We start from the raw sequence: 14,530 nt of genomic DNA, 5'->3' as shown, positions 1-14,530 counted from the left end.
TACCTTGGCGGTGAGGAGCAGGGCAAGCAGGAGGGTTCCTACCACAAGCACAAATATAATGAGAATGCTAATGATTTTATCTAGCATTTTCTCCAGCCACACGATCATCTGTGCCAAGAAAAAACAACAACAGGAAGTCATCTGAAACATCAAGACATCAAAACCGCCTCTCCATGTGCAGAAACCCTTCTGGCAGCCATCTGTCTGCGAGATCTTTACTTGCATGGAGACCGACCGCAAGACGGGGCGCCCAACGTACCCAGGGGCCAAATGCATCGTGTGAGAAATCAGAAATATTAAGATGCGAGCAGTTCCGTGACTCAGTGCCACAACACCAAGTGAACGTCTAGCACAGCAGTCAAAAGCCTAAAATTAAATTATGAAGCTTCAAGCCATTTCAGATGTAGACTGTGGCTTAATTCCTCGTTCTCTAGCACTAAACTACTCGATGCCCAGCAAGAACTGAAGCCCCCTTCAGCCAACAGAATACCCCCCGCAGCACTCTTTAGATGCCTAGAAGAATCCATGCCAAGGGCCAAACCAGACATGGCACAAGTGATCTATTGGGCCCCCCCCATGGATTTTTAAAGCTACTTAGCCCACTGGGGAAGAAGCACGCGAGGGCAGGGCATTTAACTTTTCTCCTCCATGCATTTTCCGCAATTTAGCACACCACACCAAACATACAGTGGGGGTGGGTGGGGGGAGAACAAGGTTGGGGTGCATTAAATCTAATATTTATCTCCAGCAGCTGGGGAGGGGTGTTAAATCTTAGAAGAGGTATAGGAGGAAATGGTTAAATGCAGTGTTCCCTCTAAGCTGAGTTAGTGTGAGCCAGCTCACAGTTTTTTAGCCTCCGGCTCACACATTTTTGTCTTAGCTCAGGAAGGAGGGCTCCAGAGCAAACTAATTTATGCCGTAGCCAAATTGCTCGCTGACAACTTTAACACCAGTAGCTCACAGTAGAATTTTTGCTCACAAGACTCCACAGCTTAAAGGGAGCATTGGTTAAATGCCCTCTCACACAGGGAACCCCTTCTCCAGTCTTTAAAAGCGGCCACCTGGGCCTGCTAATGAGCTGTTTTGCACGCAGCATCCTTGTGGACCAAAGTAAAATGGCAGGAGTTAGATTTGTGTTCGACTGGTTAATACCAGGTGTATCCTACATCTACCATAAATACAGGCTTTCGACCCAAAGGGTTACTCTGATTCTGTAGAAGTCTTGAAATGGTGCGACTGCGTTTAGAGTAGAGATGTCAAAGTTTGGGGGAATAAACTGGAAAACACGATTTTTTAAAGTAGAAATCTTGGGGAGTGCTGTAGGGGTTAAAACCTTACACGAAGGATTTGTCTTCCTCTTCTTGAATTAGTGGAATGCTTTCAGACGTGGCTGTAACTCACTCATACTGTTCAGAGTGAAGATTTTTATTTAAGATACGTTAAGGCATTAGACAACAATTCCTGAGTCTACCATAGACTTATACAGCTTATCTTCAAGGACATAATTGTTTAAAATGTGACTAATTTTGTCTACAGCTAGTATGTTTGGTGTAGGATGGTGGGACACTATTAAACTGTTCCAGGGTTCCAATGTAATCACTTGATATCCTAATAATGCTGACAGTCCTGCTGTGACTGAGTTTGCTGACTGCAAAATTTGTGTTCTCAGTTTTTAAATTTAGGTTAGAGAAGGTTCTGCATTCCATTTTGTGTTTTTTCTGGTAGTGGTTAAGTTTTTAATTTTGCTTGTAGAGAACTAAGACAATTTCTACCTATCAATCTCATAAATATGTCAAATAGTAAAGTTGTATATAAAGGTAAAGGTAAAGGTTCCCTTGCTCAAAAGCCAGTCGAATCCAACTCTAGGGTTGCGGTGCTCATCTCCGTTTCAAAGCCGAAGAGCCAGCGCTGTCCAAAGACATTTCCGTGGTCATGTGGCCGGCATGACTAAACACCAAGGCGCACGGAACGCTGTTACCTTCCCACCGAAGTGGTACCTATTTATCTACTTGCAATTTCTTGCTTTCGAACTGCTAGGTTGGCAGGAGCTGGAACTAGAGATGGGAGCTCACTCCATCATGCGGCACCCGGGTCTCGAACTGCTGGACTACTGACCTTCCACAGCCTGCAGTTCAGCGTCTTAACCACTTGAGCCACCGCAGCTCCTTAAAGTTGTATATACTAGGCTCTAAATGATAAATTTAAGTGGTTAAAGCAGTAAAATACGTTTAGGTTTGACAACAAAGCATCCATTGCAAACACTTTAATTTTTCTTCAGATTTCCATTTTTTCAATTATGGTTTGATAACAAAGCATGTATTGCATAAACTTTAATTTTTCTTCAAATTTCAATTTTTTCCCCAAACACCTTGGGGAAAAATGTTTCCCCGTGCCTTCAATAATTTTGGAAGTTTTACATCTCTAAGAGCACTCTGTATAGTTTAATATGGAAGACACATATATAAATACAACTATGTTAGTCTAAACAGGTCAGGGGGGACTTGACAGAGAACTATATTTTTGCATCATAGCAGAACTCAGAATGTGGTTATATTCTCATGTGAACTTGAAGCCACAGGAACAATATGGAATAATTAAAATATTTTCAACTGAGAGGATTACAAATTCAGTTGCAATGGTTTAATAATGAAAATTATTGCTACTGAAACACACACAAATATCAAAATATTGCCATCAGTCGCTTAAATTTACGTATCACAGGGATTCGTGTTCTGCCTTTTCTTATGGCCCCAAACAATTTCATTTCTGGCTTCATCTCTACATTTCATCTCTTAAAAAAATAAAGTAACTGATAAACTATATTTTATTGGCCTGGAGTTATTCTGGGCAACAGTTCAGAGTTTGTACAGCATTTGCCATTCGAATAACCTAGATACGCTATAAGGTAAAGGTTTCCCTTGTTTGAAAGCCAATCGAATCGGACTCTAGGGGGCGGTGTTCATCTCCGTTTCCAAGCCAAAGAGCCAGTGCTGTCTGAAGACTTTTCTGTGGTCATGTGGCTGGCATGACTAAATGCCGAGGCGCACAGAACGCTGTTACCTTCTCATTGAAGCGGTACCTATTTATCTACTTGCAACTGCTTGCTTTCAAACTGCTAGGCTGGCAGGAGCTGGGGCCAGAGACGGGAGCTCACTCCATCATGCGGCACTCGGGTCTTGAACTGCCGAGCTACTGGCCTTCTGGTCCGCAGCTCAGCATCTTAACCTCTGAGCCACTGCGGCCCCCGAGATATGCTCTAAGCAGCCGCAAAGTAATACTCAAACACGGACTTCAAAACGCACTGCTTTTGCCATAAGGATGGCATTTGCCCTTCTGAAGCCATCACCAAGAAACCACCTTCCCTTCCAGATGGGCACAATGCACTGTTGCCTTGAGAAAAGGGACAGAAGAACCTTTGAAAAGATCCTTGCTTTCTGTCTCAATTAAGACAGTCACAGCAATGGTCCTTTCTATATTAAAATGTGGGAAGGACACTTTTTTTTAAGGTATGCAAGAGCTACTCTAAAACAGTTATTTTTGTTAGTTCACTTAAGATTTGCTCACAGAAGATTCCTTTGATACCTATGATGCCTACTTAGGTGGCAGAAGGATAGCATGATGCGAGGTGTTGGGCCTTTTGATCGGAGGAATCAAACGCCTACTCAGTCATGAACCGTCCTGGGGGATCTTGGGACAGTCACCCTCTCTCAGCTGAAAATGTGCCCCACTGGGTTTTGTGACAATAACTCACGTGTACTCCACGGAGAGAAAAGGGAGGATCTTCATGCAGTAAGAGAAATCAAAATAAAAAAGCATCCAGAATTCAGATGCTCGTCAATGACACTAAACTGAAAGGAAGCTCTACTGAGCCTTGTTAATCATAAAGATTTGAAAATTGTTCAGCTGATACCAAGAGGGGCTCTACTGAAGAAGCCCTATGAGTGGACTGCACTCTTGTTAAAAATTACTACTTATCTTGTCTCTCTTCCAAAACGCCATTCCGCCAGATCCTCTTTCCCTTATAGCCCTTCTGGGCATTCGTTAGGCCTAAGCAAAGGGTCAGGTTCAACCCAGCTCCCCTCCACAACCATCGATGAAGCCATTTTACCAGAAATATGCAAGCCCCGAGCCACCCTGACCACTTGGTACACGAAGAAGGGCTCTTTCATTCCAGGATATCTTTTACCAAGGGCTATAAAGGGGAACACTCATTGTGAAAGTCTGTCATCATTTAACACCCCCTCCTTGGAACAAGACGGTGACGGCATCATGGGATTGCCACAGTGGCTTCCTGAGCTGCACTGACCACAGGCTGAGACTTTCGGAGGTCATCCAAGAGACAGAAACCAAGGGCCGGCATCGCTTGGGATGTTTCCGATCCCTTAATCAGAAAATAAAAAAGCTTCAGATTCTGGTTTCGAACCCTGGCCAACAGTGAAACTAGGTTAGCATTAGATAAGTGATCTAGGGAGCTGGGAAGAATCTGCATGGAACCCAGCAGAGAGCAGGCAATCCCGCAGTTACAAGATCTGGTTACCACCTATGTGCCAGGCCCTTCGATTTCCAACCCTGTTTCCAGTGGGGAATCCAATTTACGGCGTCGTTTTTCAAACACAGTTTCAGAGGTAGATTCAGGTGGTCAGCTTTGTCGGTCTGAAGCAGCAGAACAAATTTAGAGTCCAGTGGCACCTTTAAGACCAACAAAGGTTTATTCAAGGTGTGAGCTTTCATGTGCATGCATGAAAGCTCATACCTTGAATAAACCTTTGTTGGTCTTAAAGGTGCCACTGGACTCAATGCTAGAGACCAGCAAGATTGGGGGGGGGGGCATTATGAGCTGCCCAGAGTCAAAGCTCCCCAAAGCTCCAATCTAGATATTCAAACCCAGAGTCCCTAGCAGCTCAGTGGTCAGACTTTACCTTTTCGGTTGATCCTGGTATCTGCATCTAAGTTGGTGCAATTTACACGAGGGGCTGAAAGAAAATGTAAGCTGAGCTATTTTGCTTTCCATCAACCACCTTATCCTCCCTTCCCCGCCATTTCCATGCCCTCCCACCAGAAGTGCTCTGAGCTGTCAGAACTCTAGTTTCACATTCAAGCCACTGACCCCGTTTATTAACGGCGGCGGCAAGCAGATGCTGTGATGACAGCTAAGTGTTAGAGAAACCAAGCCTGTAAACTACAGATCATTCAATTAAGGAAAACAGCCAGCCGAAGTGCTTTTAAGAGAGAGAGAGAAAGGCGATTTTAAAAGTCATGCTATATAATGTATCTTTGCATTTACAGCAAAAATCCAAAATACATTTATAAACGACAATGTTGGTAGAGATATACTCTCATCTGTTCATTTGTGATTTTAAATCCATCCAGAAAACAAATATGCTACATTCTGTAACAATTGCTTATGGGACTCGAACTCAGTATGAAATACAAGATTTAGACATACAGGGAGACCCAAGTCCTTTGTGATTTTGTGCATAACCAAGCACAAACACTAGTTCATGCACCAACTGGCACTCATCGAAGAACACAAACACAGTTTTGTGAACATCCGTGCCGGTTATCTTACAAAAGGAGCCTATGGAACGTCACACAGGACATGCATGCATGAATGTTCAAATTCGTCTCAGGTCGGGGTTTGCCGTCAATACTGATCAACCCGCAGAAGCGGGAAGGTGGGCCGACCCACGTGAGGGCTGCTCATCCCGCAGACATTCATCCAAGCCAAGACCATAAAATTAAATCTAACAAGTTGGGTTTCTAAGATGTCTGATGCCCGGCCGTTTATTCATGCGAAGTTTTACACCCCTTTTGATATTCTTGATAAACAACTTCCTCCGATTTCTCGATTTCTCCGTTTTACCTGCCAGATGGAAATTCCCCTTTATGCACTGACGCTTACAGACTGTTCATCACTGAAAGAATGACAATGGGGGCCAGCGGGGGAATTTGCACAGGACAGGAGAACAGAGCACACAAGCCCACTGCTATTACTGTGATCCTTTGAAACATGCTGAAAGGTTATCTCTGCACTGTCCCAAAAATGACCATTACAAATATTAAGGCAGTGCAAGTCCAGCTAGAACTGTGAAAAGAGGGACTTGGAATTGATAACTGATACAGATGGAAAGTCTGGTTTTCCGCACTCCCCTACCCTACCACACTTCTTTGTATCTAGGTACTGTTCTATCATTCCCCAGCTACAAATGAACCCCCCCCCCCCAGCCCATCGTCATCCATTTTCGAGAGAAGCAATCCCTAGCGCGGTAGCCATCGAAGTGGGACTCCGGGGATCCACTTGCCTCTTGAGGGTAACAACCAAATGGTCTTGATTGTACAAGAACACTGAAACGGAGAGCTTTGAGTGGCTGGCCCCCCCCCCCCCGCCCCCACACACCAAGCACTGAAATCATCCTGGGCCCCATTCTGCACTGAACCCCCAGCCTTGGCCACAGGCAGGCTTGATGTCTCTGGACTTGGGAACTTCTCCCTGCAGCTACTCAGAAAGCAAGGCCTTCCCTTTCTCTGGAGACTGAAACGAGGGGAGGGACCACCCGTTCCAGGAAGCCGCCCCTATCACAGGACCACACCCTTCTCTCACGACAGCCATTTGCTGAGCATTCCTTTTTCTCAAAATTTGAGCTTCAAACAGACGGGGGGCAATTCCCATTCTAGATTCTCAAAGAGCTGTCACAACGCTGAAAGACATCGCCCTCCTGTTTTGTTTTTGGAAACATTTCTTCCCCAGAAGCCAGAGACTCATTTACTGGCTAATGGGGGAATCCCAGCCCCACGGTTTCTGCCGATGATGCAAAATGGGATGGGGTGGGGACAGTTTGCAGGGAAAGAAGCCGTGGGCCTCCCAAGTGGAGAGAAAGGCAGGAAATAGACATTCAACAACAACCTTTCGGGTATGTTGTAGGGCTATCTTTCGGCTATGCTCCTGCAGAGTGCAGGGGGTTGGACTGGATGACCTGCAAGGTCCCTTCCAACTCTAACATTCTATGATTCTACACGTGGCTCTGCCCTGTGCGACTCCTACGCGGAGCTATTGCACTGAAGAGCCAAGAGGGATCCTGCGTAGCTCCACAAATCCATCCCTCAGTTTCATCAACATGAAAGTCAACCTAAAAAAGGGGGGAAGGGGAGCCTGTGAAATTAAGATCAATTTTTGCATTCTATGCAAAGTCAAACTAAGCAGAACTAAGATTCTCAACCGGAGCCAAATTTGAACATTCATCACTAAGCGTGGCCAGGCAGCCCCCAGTCTCCCTGCATGGAGTATTTCATGGACTAGGCCACAGTCTTCCAAAATGAATGACCTTCAATGTCTTATATCATAGCCTGGAAGAAGAAAACAGTTGTGACATAAACGAAGTGCAAACCGTGTTACTAAAAAACCTCCCAAATCCAAAACAGAAACAGAGAGACGGACACCTTCATGCTGAGAAAAGGGCATGACAATTTATAAACTGGAAACAGTCTGTCTGCCATTTACCTTCTTATTAAGCCAATGCCACAGCTAAGGGAGGGGGGAAGTGGGAAAACAGAGAAGAGAAAAAGACAAGACAGTGAAGGATTATTGAAGAATGCAGTCACAGGGCCAAAAGAAAGAAACAAACACATACACAAAGTTTGCCAAGGAATGAAATGAAACCATCCCCGACTCCAAGGTTCATCACAGCGGGAAGGAAGTAGGAGAAACCATCACAGCTGTTCTTCCCCAACCAGAAAAAAAGGCAGGATCTCTAGAAAGTTCACACACACACACACACACACATTGTACTACCAACTATCAAAGTACTGCTGGCTGACACTGGTGTCTTTTGGGCTGAGGTTTGACTATTACTTACAGCTGGCGAACTGACTCAGAGACTGTGTGGATGGCTACTCTTTAAAGCAGGGGTCCCCAATACGGTGCCCGTTGGCACCACAGCACCTGCCGACACCTCCCTGATGCCCCCCCCCCGGACTTTTGGAAAGCGGGACTCTTGGCCAGCAGGGCTTCTTACGGGCCACTGGAGGCACCGAGTAAAATAATGCTGGTTTGGCAGTGCCACACACCGTGGGTTTTGTTCTCTCTCATTCCTCTTTCCCAATGTACTTTTTAAAAATTGCCCTTCTGCCCTGCATTGAGGCTTCCTCTGTGTGTTTGACTCCGCCTTCTGTGGTGCTCCTTTTATAGTTGGCTCCACCCTCTGCGGCAGCCATTCTGTGGCTGCACCGACCACCCTGCGTCAGAATCCCACAGGCTCAAGAAGGCTGGGGACCCCTGCTTGTAGAGGGTTCGGTCTTCCACAACAGGAGAGATCCTGCATTTAAATAAGAACCACCCTGAGAAACGGGATGAGCGATGCTTGAACACCCCACACTGTTTCTTCCTGCTCATTTATTAGCATCATGATCAATGCTCCCTCTGGAGAGCCAGTTTGGTGTAGTGGTTAAGTGCATGGACTCTAATCTGGGAGAACCGGGTTTGATTCCCCATGCCTCCACTTACACCTGGCTGGATGACCTTGGGCAAGCCGTAGCTATGTCAGAGATGTTCTTGAAAAAGAGCTGTTTCTGTCAGAGCTCTCTCAGCCCCACCCACCTCACAGGGTGTCTGCTGTGGGGAGGGGAAGGGAAAGGAGAGTTTGTAAGCCGCTCTGAGACACCTTTGGGTAGTGAAGGGCGGGGTATCAATCCAATTTCTTCTTCTTCTCTAAACTGTGGAGTCTTGCGAGCAAAAAACCCACTCCTCCACTTGCACCTGCTGATGTGACCTTGGGTCAGTCACAAGCTCTGGCACAGCTGTCCTTGAAAAAAAGCAGTTCCTGTCAGAGCTCTCTCAGCCCCACCCACCTCACAGGGTGTCTGTTGTGGGGAGGGGAAGGGAAAGGAGTTTGTAAGCCGCTCTGAGACTCCAAGTGAAGGGCGGGGTATAAATCCAATCTCTTCTTCTTCTTCTTCTTCTACCTTGTGAGCTACTGGCATTAAAGTTGTGAGCGAGCGGTTTGGCTGCTGCATAAATTAGTTCGCTTTGGAGCCCTCCTTCCTGAGTCTAAGGAAAAAATGTGTGAGCCGGAGACTAAAAAACTGTGAGCTACCTCACACAAACTCAGCTCTAGAGGGAACACTGATCATGATGTGCCACCCCACAAGACAGATGTGCCCCAAAACAGAATGGCTACCTAGATCATTCAGTGGTGGAAAGGGCCAGCAGCTTGCAGCTGACTTTGGGTGACCCTGGAGGCTTTGCAGGCAACGGACCCTCAGAGGTGGTCTGCCACAGCCGGCCTCTGCGTAGCATCCCTGGACTTCCAAGTACCAACAAAGGCCGACTCGGCCAGCCTGGGCCATCCGGGTTGGGGCCTCGACCGCTTACTGCAGGCCATTTACGCTAGACATAAGTGTGCTTGGGGGGGGGGGTGTTATAGTGGCTAAAGATGGATTGGTAAAGATCGGTTTGTCATTTTAAGCACAGTGAACACAGTTAAACAATTAACAATAAAAAGTATGATGTGACAAATGCACCTAGCCTTTATCCTGTTTCCTATCAGGTGACACTTTGCTCAAACCTTGTCCATGAGTTTGCATTGCCCCTGGTCTTTGAGCACCACCCCCTCCCACCAGGGAATCCCTACGCTCGTTAGGACCAGAGTAGCTAGCCCCGGTGGGCCTGGACCTCAGCAATCCTTCGCAAACAAGGAAAGAGCAGGCGCAGAATTCGACAACCTGAGAACCACACCCCTCCTGCCTCGGTAGACCTTCCAGTTGCCAGAGACAGGGGCCTCAATATTTTACACGGTTGTCTCCCCACGACGAGCAAAAATTATGCAGAGTCTCTGGGCAAAGGTCACCCATTTGGAAAAATGATTCAGATTAATTCTGTGTTTTTGTTTTTTAGGCACGTAGTGAATACTCAGACTTGATCGCAGCCTTCCACGGTAGCACCAACGGGGAACAGCGCTTGAAACCCCCAAAGCTGGAGCAATGTTTATTTTACTTCCTTCCTGTCTATGCCACCTTACTCCCCAGTGGGGACCTAGAGTGCTCCCCGTAATTCCATTCTCTGTTTTATCCTCACGACAATTCCCTGGCAGGTAAGTGAGACTGAGAGTGTGTCTGGCCCTATGACACCCAGTAAGGTTCCATGGCAGGGTGGGGATTCGAATCTGGAGCTCTCCAACCACAGTCCAACTCTTGAACCACTACGCTACACCAGCTCTTGACTGCTAGCATCTAGTTAGCGGAGAAACAGCCTGTGTTTCACCAGCTCAGATTATCTGACCCTCTTACACACACAGCCCAAAATAAGTTGATCCACACAAGAAAATAGCTAAGCTACCACAAGGACTTGGGAAGGGTGGCCTGGAGTCTAACGTCCATATTGCTCAATGGATATCAGAAGTAGCTTGTTTGCACAGTATTTTATGGTTTTAATTGTTGTTAATTGTTGTTTTAATGATATTGTACTGCGATTGTTGTGAACCGCCCTGAGCCCGTCTATGGGGAGGGCGGTATACAAATCAAAATAAATAAATAGGAAACAAAGGGGAAGAGATCATGACAGACTGAGGAAACTGAATGGCCTGCAAAGGGAAGGATGACAGAAGACCTTGCAGGACAACTATCTCCTTGAAGGCGAGAGGAATGGGTGGTGTGCGGTCAGTCCAGAGCAGGAAGAGAAGCTCACGAACAAGCTACGCAGACACACACTCTCCCCTCACCCTTCATAACAAGCAGAGCATGCTGTTCACAAGCATATCACAGGGAAAATATCTCTTGAACAACTGGATGTAATCCTGACGCTGACTGCACTGAGTCACATCGGCTGAACGGGAAAGCACAGAAACCTATTTTGACAGAAGGAAGATGAGCTTGAAAGGAAAAGTAGGCAAGAACCTCTGCATCTTGAAAGTGGCTGCGATTTCTCCCCGAGCACACTACATAAGAACAATGTTGGATCAGGCCAAAGGCCCATCCAGTCCAACACTCTGTGTCACACAGTGGCCAGAAATACCAGTGCCATCAGGAGGTCCACCAGTGGGGCCAGGACATTAGAAGCCCTCCCACTGTTGACCCCCCCAAGCACCAAGAAGACAGAGCATCACTTGCCCCAGAGCCCCTATCTATACCTTGTGGCTAATAGCCACTGATGGACCTCCGCTCCATATGCTTATCTATCTCCCTCTTGAAGCCGTCCATGCTTGTAGCCGCCACCACCTCCTGTGGCAATGAATTCCATGTGTGAATCACTCTTTGAGTGAAGAAGTACTTTCTTGTATCCGTTCTAACCCGACCGCTCAGCAATTTCATGGAGTGCCCACGAGTTCTTGTATTGTGAGAAAGGGAGAAAAGTACTTCTTTCTCTACCCGCTCTATCCCATGCATAATCTTATAAACCTCGATCATGTCACCCCTCAGTCGTCGTTTCTCCAAGCTAAAGAGCCCTAAGCGCTTTAACCTTTCCTCATAGGGAAAGTGTTCCAACCCTTTTATCATTCCAGTTGCCCTTTTCTGCACTTTTTCCAAAGCTATAATATCCTTTTTAAGGTTTGGTGACCAGAACTGCACACAGTATTCCAAATGAGGTCACACCATTGATTTATATAGGGGCATTATGATATTGGCTGATCTGTTTTCAATACCCTTCCTAATAATCCCCAGCATAGCATTGGCCTTTTTTATTGCAGTCACACACTGTCTCGACATTTTCAGTTGAGTTATCTACTACAAATCCAAGATCTCTCTCTTGATCAGTCTCTGCCAGTTCAGACACCATCAATGTGTAGTTATATTTAGGATTTTTGGCTCCAATGTGCATCACCTTGCACTTGGCCACATTGAACCCCATTTGCCATGTTGACGCCCACTTGCCCATCCTTGACACTGCGGCGTCACTTTGCAAGCTGGCTTACAAATTGGGTGCCACACACCCACACTTCGTGCTGGAATTCCAACAAGGCCCGTGTTCAGCTAGAACTACTCAACTGCTGCAGCTTTCTCAAATATTTGCTGTGCGCGCACACACAAACACATTTCTGCCATGTGCCATCCATGAAAAGGCATGGTGCTTCGCACCCACAGTGGCTGTACTGAATGTCTAGAAAGACAGGGGTATCTTTCTCCAGTGCTTGCTGCGCATGCACCTACTGAGTATCTGCCAGACGCACCAGATGTAAACCCCACCAGAAGTCAGTAACAGCACAACTGGCCTACTGGAGCGAGTAATCTGATAGGGGCGGACAGATGGGGCAAGACCCTGTTTATCCTTTCCCAATTGCTTATTTTGTGCACTCAACATATCAAAGTCCTTTGGTAGATTCCTGTGCACATCAAAATGAATTACTCTGCTCCTTCTGTTCAAAATCACACTGCGACTATCCAACAGTAAACCCGTCTAAGCATCCCTTCATGGGTAAGTCATAAGAACACAAGAGAAGCCAATGTTGGATCAGACCAGTGGCCCATCCAGTCCAACACTCTATCACACAGTGGCCAAAAATACCAGGGGCCATCAGGAGGTCCAGCAGTGGGGCCAGGACACTAGAAGCCCTCCCGCAAGCACCAAAAATACAGAGCATCACTTGCCCCAGACCGAGAGTTCCTATCTGTACCTTGTGGCTAATAGCCACTGATGGACCTCTGCTCCAGATGTTTATCCAATTTCCTCTTGAAGCTGTCCATGCTTGTAGCCGCCACCACCTCCTGTCATAACACATGCATGATATGCATGAAAAACAAAGTATAATCTATAAATATGTGTATATTTTGATAGAAGTTAGGCAACCTCTGTTCTGTTTCCTCCTCTCAATAAATGTTTTTATTTTGTAAATATCTGATGAAGAAGTTCCGGGGAGCTCGGATACTTGCACCAAGTTTTGTGTCGCTTTGATTGGCCCTAATAAAAAGGTGTTGTTTGGGCTACTGTGGCCAGTTACAATTATTTTCTAGGCTATGGAAACCTGCTAGGAACAGTGCTATGCAGAAGCCAGGGGGGAACTGGTCGTGTACCTAGAACTGCTGGTCTTTTGCATGCTTATCTGTGCATTCATAAAGATGGAACTTTTTGGCTGTGCAGAGCTTTGACTCAGAAATTTCTGGAGACCACAACACCCCAGGCATGGGCCCAACCCTACAGGAACTCTCCTGGCTATTTTCACATTTCTTCCCAGATCTATCCCCTGCATCTAATATGGAGCTGAAAGTCCAAGGTGGAGTCTCAAGCAACCTAACGTGTGCATGAATGAGGCATGCAAGACGGTGCAACATCTTCGCGCATGGAAGTTAAGGCTTACTTTAACTCGCTGATCTCCATGCTTTTTGAACCCAGGAGAATTTCCACTTGCTGGATGGGTTCGCTTAGAATTCTAGGACATTCCTTTGTCTGTAAAAAGGAAAACTACTCCAAACCTATAACGCTAAGTAGAAATTCATGTTCCGCCATAATATAGACTGGCGGAGGAGGGGGGGGGAGAGAGAAGGATGGACATCGCATTCTCTCTCTTTCTCTGTGCCCCATGCACACCTAGGTTCTCATTTCTCTCTCTCTGCTCTGTTATACACATACACAGAGGCACCGTCCTTTCCCCCATCCCAACCTCCCTCTTTCACCCCTCTAGGTGGGGCCTGGGGATCCCTGGAATTCCAGCTCATCTCCAGACTACAGAGATCAATTCCCCTGGAGAAAATGGAGGCTCTGAAGGGTGGAGTCCATGGCATTGTACCCCCGCTGAGGTCCCTGTCCTCCTCAGGCTCCACCCCCAAATTTCCAGGAATTTCCCAAATGGGAGCTGGCAACCCTACCCCTGCCCCATGGTTGTCCCCCCCCCCCCCAACAGAGCTGATACTACCCAAAGGGACCAGTCCTCTGTGGGATGGAAGCAGAGTCTCCACAGCAGCCAGGCTGAGTGTTTCTGCCATCTGCCCCATCAGCTGCCTGGACCACTGTTTGCTATGTGGCTCGGTGGCAGGGCATCTGCTTGGCATGCAGAAGGTCCCAGGTTCAATCCCCAGCATCACCACTCAAAAAGGAGCCGGTAGTTGGTGATGTGTCAGACCTCAGATAGAGGACCCTGGAGAGCTGCTGCCAGTCTGAGTAGACGATACTGGCCTTGGTGAACCAATGGTCAACCCCACTGCCTCGTTTGCAATATTGTTGGGGAAATTCCAGAGAAGGGGGGAGCATGAATGTGTGAGAGTGAGAATGGCTTTATTGTAGGGCAAGGCACTGCATGTAACATTTCTGAAGGTACCTCCCTTTCCCAGGGATGATTCCACCCCCACCACCGTCAGCGTCCCGTCGAATATGGCCTCGAGAACCTCTCTCGGGCGGCCCAGGAGTCTGACTCCAATGTTCTGTTCTGGCAGAGGGCAGCTTCATGTGTGCCCAAACCGGGAGCAGGGAGGTCAGGCAACTCAGCAGCCTCGGCAGGCTGTTCTGCAGGCCCCCTGGAGCCAGGCAAGAGACCAGGGGGGTGGCAACCAGGCAACACGAGCAGCAGTGAAACGGTAGCCCTCCGTAGGAGAGTCTTTTTTAAAGCTT

At 47.1% G+C, this 14,530-nt stretch overlaps 1 protein-coding gene across 1 annotated transcript in view; it reads right to left on the bottom strand.

Annotated features, from left to right (window-relative positions):
• TMEM245 (transmembrane protein 245) overlaps positions 1-14,530 on the bottom strand; it is an 85,479-nt gene that overhangs the window by 40,846 nt on the left and 30,103 nt on the right. The window contains exon 7 of the mRNA XM_015408251.1: positions 4-108. Within this exon, the coding sequence (XP_015263737.1) occupies positions 4-108 (105 nt within the window). The remainder of the gene's footprint in view (positions 1-3; positions 109-14,530) is intronic.

This window comes from Gekko japonicus, unplaced genomic scaffold, assembly GCF_001447785.1.
Source record: "Gekko japonicus isolate JY-2015 unplaced genomic scaffold, Gekko_japonicus_V1.1 scaffold227, whole genome shotgun sequence".
Taxonomy (NCBI): Eukaryota; Metazoa; Chordata; class Lepidosauria; order Squamata; family Gekkonidae; genus Gekko; species Gekko japonicus.
The sequence above is the reverse complement of the archived record's forward strand: the minus strand, read 5'-3'. Positions and strand labels throughout refer to the sequence as shown.